Raw genomic sequence first — 14,114 nt, forward strand, 5'->3', positions numbered from 1 at the left:
GTCAGCTGAACAATGTTGTTAAACAAAAGTGCAGTCTATTGAAAGGACTGTATTCTATTACTCACAGCCTCATTTTCATTCTTGTCAAAAATTAAATATGGTGCTTCCCTGACTAAGCACCTTCCCTACACCTTTAAATTTAAATAATATATGAAATAATTAGAAAAAGATGTTAATAATATGAAAAATGAGAGAGTTTTTGCATTAAAATGTTTTATGTAAAATGTAAACGTGAAAAGCAGTAATGTAAAAACATTTATTAATCTTAATTGTCCTAAAATAAATTTTATTTTATAAGAACAGAACAGAAAATCTATTTTATAAATAGCTTATTTTGATTTTGGAATTAAATATGACATTTTCTTAAAAGGTTTTCACGAGATACCATATACTGTATAAAAAATAGTAATTAATAAGTACATTGGTGTATATCAAAGTACCGTCTGATACTATCACAGTACCACGATACCACCATAGTACTTTTTATGTAATTTTCACCACATTCTTTATGTAGATAATCATCCAATTGTTGTCTTTTGTAGCATTGCTTAAAAAACGCGATGAACCAAATGACCTACTTCAGTTTATTAGTGAGCATTTCAAGATGTCTCTGTTCGTAATTAGCCAAGTTGAATATGAGGCATGCAGTTGGTTTTGCATGCATCTGGAGTTTATGCAACAGTGAAGGAGACAGATTTCCACCAACTAAAAAACAAATATCCCCCCCTTGTTTTTGGTCAGATTCCCTTCCACTCCTTTCACCCTCTCCCTCCCTCAAATAAAACCTGGCGTGCCATCATCTAAACACGCAATTTCTTGCTGTCTGCTCCCCAGCTGACACTAAAGTGGAGGAGATGACTGTTTTCAGCCTCTGTTGTTGTGGATGTCTGGTGTGTTCGGTCATGGATATGTCATTATCTTGAAAAATGACTTTGTTTGGATTTTGCTTTAGAGACAATTTAAGACAACAGGTGTCTTGTCGGTTTCACATTCGGGTGTATTTGCTTGAATCCAAATCTGCATTTGATTGTTTCTAATGACTGTGGTTTTGCTTTTAAACTATGTTATGATGTTCAGAACCACACTGCAAAATGCTTTAGTCTCTTTTTTTTTTTACACCAACTTAGAGGACAATCAAACACTGATTTGCACCAAAACCTCAAGTGTAAAATCAACTTTAACCTGCTCTCTCGTAGTTTTTCCCCCCCTTCATTTTAATGTGATATTGATGCTGACCTTAACTCCATTTGTCTTTCTGCAGAAAGAGACAGAGGATGACGCGGTCACTTCTAAAAAGGTCAGAGAATTGTCTGTCATCGATGGTCGGCGTGCGCAAAACTGCAACATCCTTCTCACCAAGTGAGTCTGTAGTTTAGAAACCCATAGACACCATCTTTGACCATTTAAGATTCGTTCACAGTAATAAACATTCCTGCATGACTCACTGTCGAACAATTCTCTGTTTACTTAAGCCATTTTGAATGATCCTAGCATCACAAGTCACCATAGCAGTGGTGATAAACATATCCCCCATAAGCTCACTTAATGTTTTTGATTTAATTACTGTATATAGCTGTGAACGAAGCCTGGAATTCAGCTATTTTAAACATTTACTGCATCAGCTTTTTTTTATTGAGGTCCTGTTTACACCTGGTATTAAGATGCGTTTTCATCGACCGGATCATCGACCGAGGGAGACGCATTTCCGTTTACACCTGGTGTTTTAATCTCTCTTTTGTCCACTTTCAACCACTTCTGTCCTGATTTCTTCTAGGGGAGGGTTTATTGATGGTAAATGTGTGGGTTTCTTCAGATCTTTCGATCTAATGGACAAAATAAGCTCGCGCAATTTACATTTGAACGCGCCCGGAGATGACGAAAAAACACACGGAATCAGGAAATCAGTAATGTTGAGAGAACATTGTGTTTGGTACGTTTTTCATCTTCAAACCAAACTTGGGTCTCCAGCCGACAAAGTTTAAATCCTGTCTGGCTAGTGCGCTTCCCATTATGTTTACTAGGGGTGGGAATCTCTAGGCACCTCATGATTCGATTGTTTTTTTTTTTTTTTTTTTTTTTTTTTTTGTGTGACTACTTGGTACTTTTAAAGCAAAGTATTTATGATGACCCACAAATAATTTACTTCCAATACTTCCTATATTCATTTTATTAATAAAACAAATGGAAGTGATTTGGCAAGTCAACTGTAAGGTTACATTTGCTAGCATATGTCCCAAAATTGCAAAGAACCAACAAGAAAATAAATGTGTGCCTGTACTGGCAGCATACTTGTAGTAAATGAATACAAACTTCAGCATATTCTGAATCTCTAGCATTTAATAATAGACTTCTAACCAACATCCTCTTGTTATTTCCAATGAGCAATAATCACAAACAGTTTTCGTTCAAAAATATAGAATTATGTGCCAGCAGTTCTCATACAAACATAATGCTTGTGGACTTATTCTGAATAATTAGTAACATACAAAGCCGCTCTTATACACAACTAAATAATAAAGATTTATGACTTGAAATGTTTGCTCTATACCACAATCAAAAACAGCTTATACAAAAAAAGTGAATGGACATCTGCAGAGAACACAGTCAAAATGTTACTTTTTGTGACTGGCATTGCACTGATACATAGGCTACTGTGACTGTGGAGGGCAGTATAACGTACGTATAACAGATCGGTTTACAGCATATTGATGTGAAAACTAAACAATACAGAAAGCAGCTCTCATACAAAAAAAAATACTAAATAGGTCACAATGAAATGACCAATTTTCCATATGTTACCTTTTAACAAAGAGGGTGCCGTTTGAATTTGGTGCTCAGCCATCATGCGTCTCTGTTATGTGCACGCCACAGACTGTCCGCACACTGCATGTCCGCTTTAGAGTTCTGCCTTTTGCCTTCCACTGAAACAGGAAGCTAAGGTGGGACATATTGAATGACTCCTCCCCCTTTTCAAATAGCCAATAGCGTTTAGTTTACCTCACAGACTAGAAGTCGCACTTGACAGTAACATGGAAGCAAATCTGAGCGCTGATGATACGTTGGATTCAATAGTAGAGGTGTGAATAAATTATAGCCATTTCATTCTTAACCAACGTACAGTTGGAAAACGAAATAAAACTCGAGTGTTTGAGCAACCTAACACACATCTCCACCCATATTGCTCCATGACGTGTCAAGGGCTGCTTTGGCCAGGTGATATTTATAGCATTGGGGGCGGGACGCTTTAGATTCTAGAGAGCATTTGATTGGACAGAATGTGTGATGAGAAGCTGAAGTCCGCGGTGATGTCATAAAAATCCGTGATCCATTTTAGCGGAAGTGAGAGACTAAGTTTTGAATACTTATATCTCCTAAATGTAAACTTTGTCATTGTTTTGGAACACACCAGCTTATTAATTACCGTAAGGCTAACATATTCATACTAAAAGCTAAAAAACTAACATTTTGATTTCAGGGGGCCTTTAATGCAGGTGTAAACAGGGCCTCAGAGATTTTTTTTTTTGTGATATAGAAATATGACTCTGATATTACTTATCAGAGAAGGCCACACCAGTGATTTACTTAAATCTTTTTCTTGCAGGTTAAAACTCTCCAACGAGGAGATCAAGAGAGCCATATTGACCATGGATGAGCAGGAAGACCTACCTAAGGATATGTTGGAGCAGGTGAGATGCATCGCCACATAGTCCATCAATTAGCTCACACTTTACCTCGTAATTCCACATGGCTTCTGTCCAAAACAAACCTGTTTTACTGCAGTGGATTGACGTCAAACATTTCAGAACTGTGATTAGCTGATACAGCGTCTGCACAGGCGGGAGGTTTAATTACATAACCCCGGCAGTCCAAGCCAGCATGTAATTATTGTTTTGCATAATTTTTTTTGGCAAGACACCATATCGTCCTTGCATTTTTGTCATTCCGAATGACGGGGAAATTTGTTGTAGTTGGTAAAAATATAAACCATACTGAAGCCTTTCCACATGCCTGAATTCAATCTGTTGTGTATATCCTGCTAGTGGAGGCTCAAATCAAGCACATTTATAGTTCAATTAAAACCCGTTCAAGCCATGTAGCCATTTTGGTAATAAAATGCAGCTTTGTATACAGTACCTAACCCTGTTTAACCTTTAAATCAAATCACCAAATAAGAGCAGCAAGTAAATAGTTGTAACATTTTCCAAATGGACTTGAAAAGCAATATAATGGCAATCAGGTTTTATAAATCCTCTGATTGCTGTTGTTTTAATCTGAACAGTAATCAAACAGTTATTGTAGTGTGACGGGAATGCATGTTCACATAATGTATATGTGTTTGATAGGGCCACATTGCATTAAAGCACTTAAAAACTATAATATACTAAATTGTAATTTTTTTTAATGCTTTATCTTTACATTTTATTTCATGAATAAACAGGCTTTTTTGCTACTGTATCTTTAAGACTTCTCTTTCAAAACGACCCCTGATTGGTTGGCCCATTTTAGTCATTGTAATTCTTTCCCTCCTTCCCTGCAGCTGTTGAAGTTTGTGCCAGAAAAGAGTGACGTGGACCTTCTGGAGGAACACAAACATGAGTTGGAGCGGATGGCGAAGGCAGACCGCTTCCTCTATGAGATGAGCAGGTAACGGTCAATTTAGGTCACTTAGTTTAGGGTATAATAAATAATGTTCATCAGACTGGACAGAGCTGTCAAAACACAATATCTCCTAAATGGTGCTGCCGCACAACAGCTACAGGTGATGTAGAGGTCAGTATGTGGAAAATAAACTCTTTTACAGGATGACGTTCTTATCTTGGTCTGTCTAGTCTCTCGCTATAATAATCTTTGACTTCAGTTACCAAATGCAGTTTCCCTCAATTTGGCAGTCCGAAATTGTCTGGAAACATGTCGGCATTTTTATGATCTCTTCATTGTGCGGTTCTTAATGTCATTAATTTCTGTGGAATGTCAGCCAACAAAGACATAAATATAAAAGCAATGAAGAATGGGCGGCTCCATCAATTAATAAAATATAAACAAGTTGCAGGTGTTACTTTTTGGACATTTTTTTTATTATTATTTTAATATGGGAAACAGAACCCGTGTCTCACGAACAGGCATGCTTCAACAGAACAATGAAAAACCACAGAAGAATATGTGGCTGTTAATGTTACAGACGTTTTGTAGCAATGCATTATGGGTACACCTCTTGTAAAAAAAAAAGTTTTTTCGTTTTTTTTACAGTCAGTTTTTAAGATCTATTATTCTATTCTAGTATGCATGTATTTTTATGTCATATACACTACCAATCAAAAAGTTTGTACACATTTATTCTTTGACTATTTTCCACATTTAGAATAACATTAAAGTCATCCAAACTGTTAAACAAATGTTACACACAAATGTTAAACAAATCAAAACTTATATTTTATCCGTTTAGCAGTAGAAATTCAAACATAGACTAACTAATGTTGACATAAGCATCAAGAGGTTTTCGTTGGACACGTGTTATTTAAAATAAGTTATAAAAAATGGGAAATAATGCCAATGTTAAATCAATGAATCAAAATTTGATGAATTTAGATGTAAACAAGTGTGTCTACATTTAAAAGTAGACAATTTATAATTGTCACCAAAACTAATTTCAAGCATTCAAGCCTTCATTTTTTTTAAGAGCATAAAATCTGGAAGTGTAAATGAGATATCAAATATTTATGTTGTTTTGTTTCAATTCTCCTTTTAAACTGCAGAATCAACCACTACCAGCAAAGACTGCAGTCTCTTTACTTCAAAAAGAAGTTTACAGAAAGAATAGCAGAAATCAAGCCGAAAGTGGAAGGTAAATTCTGATATTTTTATCAATCATGTGTTCTATGGTTATGTTCTATACTAGACTTATCAATCATATGTGTTCTATAGTTATGTTCTATACTAGACTTATCAATCATATGTGTTCTATGGTTATGTTCTATACTAGACCTAATCATATGTGTTGTATAGTTATGTTCTATACTAGACTTATCAATCATATGTGTTCTATGGTTATGTTCTATACTAGACCTAATCATATGTGTTCTATGGTTATGTTCTATACTAGACTTTCAATCATATGTGTTCTATGGTTATGTTCTATATTAGACTTATCAATCATATGTGTTCTATGGTTATGTTCTATATTAGACTTATCAATCATATGTGTTCTATGGTTATGTTCTATACTAGACTTGTGTGAAATAAAGCATACAAACACCTTGTAGGTTATGTAAGGTGTAATGTTAAAAATGCTATTTGCCTCCCACAGCTCTCAATAAAGCATCTAAGGAGGTTCTTCAGAGCAGGAATCTTCGACAGCTTCTGGAGGTGGTGCTGGCCTTCGGGAACTACATGAACAAAGGCCAGAGGGGCAATGCCTATGGCTTCAAAGTGTCCTCTCTCAACAAGATCGCTGACACCAAGTCCAGCATCGACAAGTAAGACAGCGCTTCAGTTTGTGCAAGTACTGCATATTAAACTCCAACCATCCATGCACTTACACAAGCTGTGTGCGTTTCTCAATAGAAACATCAGTCTTCTGCACTATCTGATTACCATTCTTGAGCAGAAGTACCCTAAAGTCAGCCTGATTCATGAGGATCTGCACAACGTTCCAGAAGCAGCCAAAGTCCAGTAAGCACTAAAACAATCAAGTCTCACTATTGCACCCACTTAAGTGGTTTTAAAGAGTGTATGTAATGAAATGGGAATGTAGGAAGATGCTTAGGATACGGCTAAGTAGGATCAACGCCATTGTTAGTCCAGGAACAACATTTTAAAAAGATATTCCGGCTTTATTACAAGTTTAGCTTAATCGGCAGCACTTTGTGGCATAGCGTTGATTACCACAAAAAAGATTTTCCACTTGTCCTTTATTTTCATTAAACAAAGCAAAATTCTGGCTTACAGTGAGACACTTAAAATGGAAGTGAATGCAATCTGTAAATGTTAAAATACTCTATGCCTCAATAGTACAGCAATAAGTCATAATCAATATGCAGCATATTAAAATGATTTTAGTTTGAAAAATTAAATTACTGACCTTTTATGTGAAAAGTTATATCAAATTTATTACTGTGACAATGCAATGCCATAAACCCTAAAATGATTTAAGCAGCTTCAAAGCTCAAATAATACGTTTTTTAAAAGAATAATTTATGTAAGTGCTTTTAAATCCTCTAAAAAATTATTGCCTCTGTTACATCGATTGAATTTATTTGAAAGAAAATGAGGAATGGGTTGAAATCATTTTAAGGTAATTAATATTATGCCAGAAATGCTTTTAACTGTTTGGGGTCAGTAAGATATATATATATATATTTTTTTTAAATTTCCTGAAAATTCCTTCAGCCAGAATGCATTAAATTGATCAAAAGTGACAGTTAAGACATGTATAATGTTACAAAATATTTCTATTTCAAAGAAATGCTGTTCTTTTGAACTTTCTATTCGTCAAGAAAATCATGAAAAACAACAACATCACATTTGATTTTAACATTGATAATAATAATAATTACAGCAAATCAGCATCTCAGAATTTCTGAAGGATCATGTGATCTGAAGACTGGAGTAATGATGCGGAAAATTCAGCTTTGCCATCACAGGAATAAATTATAACAGTATTTCACAATAATTCTGTTTTTACTGTATTTTTGTTCAAATAAATGTGGCCTTGCTGAACACAAAAGACTTCTTTGAAAACATTTAAAAAATCCTACCAACCCTTGAAACGACTTAGTTCTACTTATTGAATAGTAGTGTGTATTAAACCCCAAATATTGCTTTAATAACCAACCGGATGTTAGGGATAAGGCATGAACAGTATCAGCCTATCATTTCAGTCTGATTTTGGGGTAGATTATAGTTCGGGATAGGGTTAGCACTTTGTTAGACCAACAAAAGTTGTTGATCCAGGAACATTTCCTATTTGGCAAAACCATAGTCACTGTGTGAAAATAATGTTTGATGTGATTCATTCCTCAGCCGTTCGAAATGAGATTAAAGGGTCTGCAAATTGTCCAGTGAAACATTATCTCTCATTATCTCCCTCTCCAACTTATTTTTCTTCCTTTTTTCCCAGCATGACTGAACTGGAGAAAGACATTAACAATATGCGCACTGGCTTAAAAAGCGTGGAGACGGTGAGCGACATTCTCTCGTTTTGTCTACAATTACAATAAGCTCTAGAGCTTATGAGGTCATCCACTGTAGCAAATGTATCTATTTATACACAGCCGTGCGATATAATTGGCTAAAACATTATTTATGGTTTAAACACTTGAAACTAGAACTTTCAAGGTTTGAAGGCCCTTGCTAGATTGCTAAGGTGTTTTGAGTGATCACTAATGGCTGTGTATTTGGGATGAATTGGCATTTTGCTCTAAATTTAATGCACTTTTTCTATTCTTTAAGTCATGGCCTTATTTGTGTCCATTCCTTCATCTTGATAGCAGTCTCTCTCTTGCTCAACAGGAGCTGGAGTACCAGAGGGGTCAGCCTCAGATCCACGGTGACAAGTTTGTGTCTGTTGTGAGTCAGTTCATCACTGTTGCTGGTTTCAGTTTCTCTGAAGTGGAAGACTCTCTTCAGGATGCCAAGGAATTGGTAAGATCGAAAGCACACCACAGTTCACTGAACCTAAGGAGATAATAGATGTTAAAGGTTTATGAGGTTTGAACACAGCAAGGCCTGTCACTCTATCCGGCCGCTTAAATGTGAAAGCTCACATAAAGTCGACCCGCTGCAGCTTTGAAGTCGCTGTTAAACGTCTGAAATGACACGCATAACTCACTGTTTTATTTTTATAATTAAATCACTGTTTTCGTTGGAGTTTATCGGGCTTCTGACCGTCTGTGTGGACATTGGAACCGCTGGAAACATGGGCCGTAATCTTTAACTGCTATAGGCTGAAGATCAGTTTCAAAGGCGGGTTGGTTCAGTCTGATCGTGCTCATGAAGCTGCACATGGATTTGTTGCTATTGCAGCTGTCCACTTCTCTAGCTGCTTTTCTAAAGGGTTGGCAAAGGGACACATGAAGGTTTGATCTCAGTGAGAAGTTGAGGATCTACTTCCGCCATATCTGGATACCTGTCTCAAATTTCATTACATTTATACACTACTATTCAAACGTTTTTTTTTTTTTTTTTTTTAACGAAAAGTAATACTTTTTTTTTCAACAAGGGATGCATTAAATTGTTCAAAAATTATGGTAAAGACACTATATAAAGACTTTTATTTCTTCCTATCATCAAAGAATTACAAAAAATGTTTCCCATAATTCCCAACGAAAAGAGCATCATATCAGAATGATTTCTGAAGGATCATGTGACTGGAGTAATGATGCTGAAAATTCAGCTTTGCCATCACAGGAATAAATAACATTTTAAAATATATTAAAATAGAAAATACATATTTCAAATTGTACAAATATTTCACAATATTACTGTTTTTAAACAAATAAATCGTTCGTTCAAAAACATTAAAAAACCTTATCAACCCCAAACTTTTGAACATGTTTTTGAAAGAAGGCTACTCAAGCTTTGATCAAAAATACAGAAAAAAAACAGTAATATTGTACAATATTATTACAATTTAAAATAATAGTTTTCTATTTTAATATACTTTAAAATTTAATTTATTTCTGATGCAAAGCTGTATTTTCATAGCCTGGTAATAGCAAACTCTGCTACTTCGCTTTGCTTCATATACAGAGTCTGGAATGGCATAATAGAGAAGTGTTTTCTCTCTCGTGGGGGGGGCGCTTGTCTGAAGTTTAAAATCGGTTACCCGTAAGCCAATCACATGACGTTTGGTTAAGGCGTGTGTTATGCGCATGCTCAGCCGCATCTAACTTCCTCTGTAAACACATGTATGATGCGAAAACAAAACCATTGAGCGAAATACCGGAGTGAACATGGCTGTGAACAACTTTTGCAGATTATGTGAAGTAAATCTACGCATCCACGGTACAATCAGCGTCTACGTCATGGCTCTCAGCCCGCCCTCTGTTCGTTGATTGGCCCGGCTGTTTTCAGGCCGGAGGAAAACGGAAAGCTATGACACTGTCTCAGACTGAGTACAGAAGCGAAATGAAATTGAGCGGAAGTACGAAGTCTGACGTAGTCAGGCTAGTATTTTCAGCATCATTACTCCAGTCTTCAGTGTCACATGATCCTTCAGAAATCATATTCAAAAATATATTCAAATAGCAAAAAGTTATTTTATATTGTAATGATATTTTAAAATAATACAATTTTTAGTGTATATTTGATCAAATAAATGCAACATGAACATAAAAGACTGTTCAAAAATATTAAAAATCTTACCGACCCCAAACTTTTAAACAGTAGTGTATATGGGAAGGAGATCAAGGAAATCACTAGTTCATTCTAGCGGCCTGGACCTGATCGATTTATTACGTCGCTAAGTTCAAGTGCCAAAGAATCCCGCATAAAATAATATATGACATGTAGAATCACCCTCCTAAATGTCCTTGTCTTTCATTCTACACAGTTTGAGAATGCCGTGAAGCACTTCGGGGAGGACGTCACACGCATGCAGCCCGATGAGTTCTTTGGCATCTTCGATCAGTTCTTACAGGCCTTCAGTGAAGCTAAACAGGACAATGAGAACATGCAACGACGCAAGGAGGAAGAGGAGCGCAGAGCCCGCATGGAGGCGCAGGTAACGTGTCCCTCTCAAACACATGTACACACATCCCCTTTGCAAGGCCCACTTAAAAGTGTTAGACTAACACTCACATCATTTTATACACACACAAAAAAAAATTGTTTCCCCTTTCTAAGTAAAAAACAAACAAAAACAATTATGAGTATGTTCAGAATGGCACACTACCTTTTCAAAAGTTTGGAAACATTACTATTTTTAATGTTTTTTAAAAAAAAGTCTCTTATGCTCAGCAAGCCTGCTTTTATTTGATTAAAAATACATAAAATACAGTAATATTGTGAAATATTGTTACAATTTAAAATAATGGTTTTCTATTTGAATATACTTTAAAATATAATTTATTTCTGTGTTGCAAAGCTGAATTTTCAGCATCATTACTCCAGTCTTCAGTGTCACATGATCCTTCAGAAATCATTCTAATATGATGATTTGCTGCTCAAGAAACATTTCGTATTATCAATGCATTATAAATGTCTTCACTGTCACTTTAGGGCAAAAGTATAAAAAAAAAACATGTAACAGAAGTTTACTTGAGTCAAGATGCACCAGCTTACTTGATTTTAGGGGAACTAATGATTTCACTTGTAGCCACAATCAATACTTGTCTGTGTCAGACGGTCGTTTTTAGTCATTGTGTCAGGTTCGAAATAAGAGTTTATCTCCAAAAATAAAATGCATCTCAAGAGCTTTTTTTTTTTTTTTATCAAAAAGCGCAAGAACATGTAATGTAAATCCTAAAACCAGCAAACTGAGAATTAATCAAAATAAAGACATGGGACAGACAGAGGGAAGGGGGTTATGAAGAATATGTCCCTAATTAACTAAAAAATAGGATGCTGCCTATAGTATACCTATTCCATTAAGCAAACTAAACACCTCCACAATGACAGACATTAAGACAAAAGGAAAACTTGCCGTCGTGATTAATGGAAATATGTCTGTGAACAGCTCAAGGAACAGCGTGAGAAGGAAAGAAAATCCAGAAAGGCCAAAGAGAACTGCGAGGAGGATGGAGAATTCGACGACCTGGTGTCTGCACTCCGATCCGGGGAGGTGTTCGACAAAGACCTATCGAAGATGAAGCACAACCGTAAACGTCCCGTCAAACAGAGCGCAGAGAGCAGCAGAGAGAGGCCCATCACCAAACTCAACTTCTGAGGAGCGCTGCCTCCTGCTGGTAGAGATGAGACATTACACTTGTGTGCACAATGCTCTACCACTGTTTATTATCCAGGCCCCATTCGTGCCGACTGCCAAAATACTTCTGGAAGATTTATAGAGGCTTTTCTAAACATGTAAATCGGTTGACAGTGTTTGTATTGAAGATGACTGGAGCTGTGCACCATAGTTCTCCCCAGGGAAAGAACAAACAGAAAGGGCTACATGCTTTATGAACCATCACATAAAAAAAAAAGTACACCCATTTTCATAGTTTTGATTCCCTGACAACCAGAAACCCTGTTTATTTCTGTCAGCTCAGATACTGCATATGTTTTTGTTGAATTTTTTGGGAGCGTTCAACCAGGACTATCAAAAAACAGGCCTTGTTTTGCAATAAGTGGTGTGGTAAACACTAAAAGTGATTTTTGGCAAATCAAGGGATTTGAATGATAAAACCAGTGATACTTGTATGATGTGATTGGCCTGTTTGTAATTTTGTTACACTTGTAACTCAAGCACAAGTGATTGTTTGGTAAAAAAAAACTAAAAACTGTCCATTCCAGACCTGTTAAAGCACAATGCACAACTTTAGAGAAAACGACCTCTTGTATAAAATTTCACTGAAATTAAAAGTGTTTATTATAATCTACCGATGCCATGTATTTCATGTACTGACAGGAATTATAGTGGAAATATGCTGAGGTCAAACTTTGATTGCAAATATATTGTATAGAGAAAACGACATGCACAATATACTTTTTTTTTTTTTTTTGCGGTTACCAAAAAGAACATTCATTTAAAAGAGCTGTGGATGCAAAACCTGCATCTTAAGCAAACCAAACTGTCTGCCATGCATGTATATTCTTGTAATTTCTGTTTGTGTTTAAGGTTGTATATATGTACATATACCCATTGTTAACTCTTCTGACCAAGGCTTTTTCTTAGTCCTTGACACAATTTTGTGCTAATAATTTTTCCTGTTGATCAGATGCCATTAAATCTTTTTCACTAATATTTCTTTGTAATACTTTGTAATAGTTTCCTTTGTTGGCAGGATTGTTTCATTTTCTTTATTTATAGAATCCATTTGGATGTAAGATATGTAATCAATAAACAAAACCCTGAGGGTCATTCCATCGGTGTGCGACTGTTGATTTGCAATCTGAATTCATTCTTGAACTGCAACAAGATTTAAGTGAAAATGAATTAAATAAATAAGCGTCAAAGAGTGATCTATGAAGAGCAATCAAACACAGTCATTACTTAAAGGAAGAAAGAATGGATAAAACTAATTCAAACTTTATTTCAGGCAGACTGCTTTCAAAGATATATGGCAAAGTTTAATAGCTAAAGTGTCTGATATTTAAAAAATGAATAATTTGAGTATTTAAAATGATAATGCATCTCTTTGCTGTTATTGAAAACAACAAGGTAAGCTTGTTTAAATGGTAAAAAAAAAAAAAATTAATATGATCATTTATGACTGCTAATACCATCTCAAAAATACATCCATTTCAAGGAAGGTTTCACATATAAAAGACCCTGCAGTGCTTTTGTAAGATTAACACAATATACCTCTCTAAATCTCTAAGACGGGTCTTACATTGACATAAATCCTGATAAATGTTTGAAGATAAAACAAAAAAAGATTTAGAAGCACTGATATATAGAAACATGAATGCTGGTTTAACCCCTCACATCAAACTAATAAATGGCAGTCTGATGCTATAGTCATATATAATACATTTATAAAATTCATAATTTGATAAACTCATGCTCCAACGTGACAGTCTGAAACAACTGAAATTGTTTCAAATATTTAAAAACTGATATTAATGCATTCTGTGTTCTGTAAACCATGCTACATTCAACATTTAAGGCAGTTTGTTATTTATACAGGTTTGATGTTGATCTTCCAAAATGGCATACTTCAGAGAAGATTTAATCTACTTTTTTCTGTCAAAAAATGCTGAATTTTTGACAGTAATATAATATAATATGCTTTTTTTTGTTACAGATTATTTAAAGGAAATTGCAGTGTGATTTGGAGATATGTTTACTACATTATATGAGGTTCAGTCATGGTTCTGGATGTCACAGCATGTTTTGGAAATGTATGTGTAAAAAAGGTGTGTATAAACAAGCAAAGAAATAAATTTCACGATGATGAAATGAAAATGTTATAGCCTAGCCCTATTTCTTAAAGACCATGTCAATATGACTGATC

General features: G+C 35.3%; 1 protein-coding gene across 2 annotated transcripts in view; it reads left to right on the top strand.

Moving 5' to 3' along the window:
- Positions 1–13,330, top strand: part of daam1a (dishevelled associated activator of morphogenesis 1a) — a 55,549-nt gene extending 42,219 nt beyond the window's left edge. For both annotated transcript variants that reach the window (XM_081394482.1, XM_081394483.1), the window contains exons 16-25: positions 1,262–1,359; positions 3,602–3,686; positions 4,538–4,644; positions 5,754–5,842; positions 6,305–6,473; positions 6,562–6,669; positions 8,117–8,177; positions 8,509–8,640; positions 10,550–10,720; positions 11,675–13,330. In XM_081394482.1, the coding sequence (XP_081250608.1) occupies positions 1,262–1,359; positions 3,602–3,686; positions 4,538–4,644; positions 5,754–5,842; positions 6,305–6,473; positions 6,562–6,669; positions 8,117–8,177; positions 8,509–8,640; positions 10,550–10,720; positions 11,675–11,884 (1,230 nt within the window). In that variant the 3' untranslated portion in view covers positions 11,885–13,330. The remainder of the gene's footprint in view (positions 1–1,261; positions 1,360–3,601; positions 3,687–4,537; positions 4,645–5,753; positions 5,843–6,304; positions 6,474–6,561; positions 6,670–8,116; positions 8,178–8,508; positions 8,641–10,549; positions 10,721–11,674) is intronic.
- Positions 13,331–14,114: the final 784 nt, after the last annotated feature.

The sequence above is a fragment of the Scardinius erythrophthalmus genome, assembly GCF_964197995.2.
Source record: "Scardinius erythrophthalmus genome assembly, chromosome: 19".
Lineage (NCBI taxonomy): Eukaryota > Metazoa > Chordata > Actinopteri > Cypriniformes > Leuciscidae > Scardinius > Scardinius erythrophthalmus.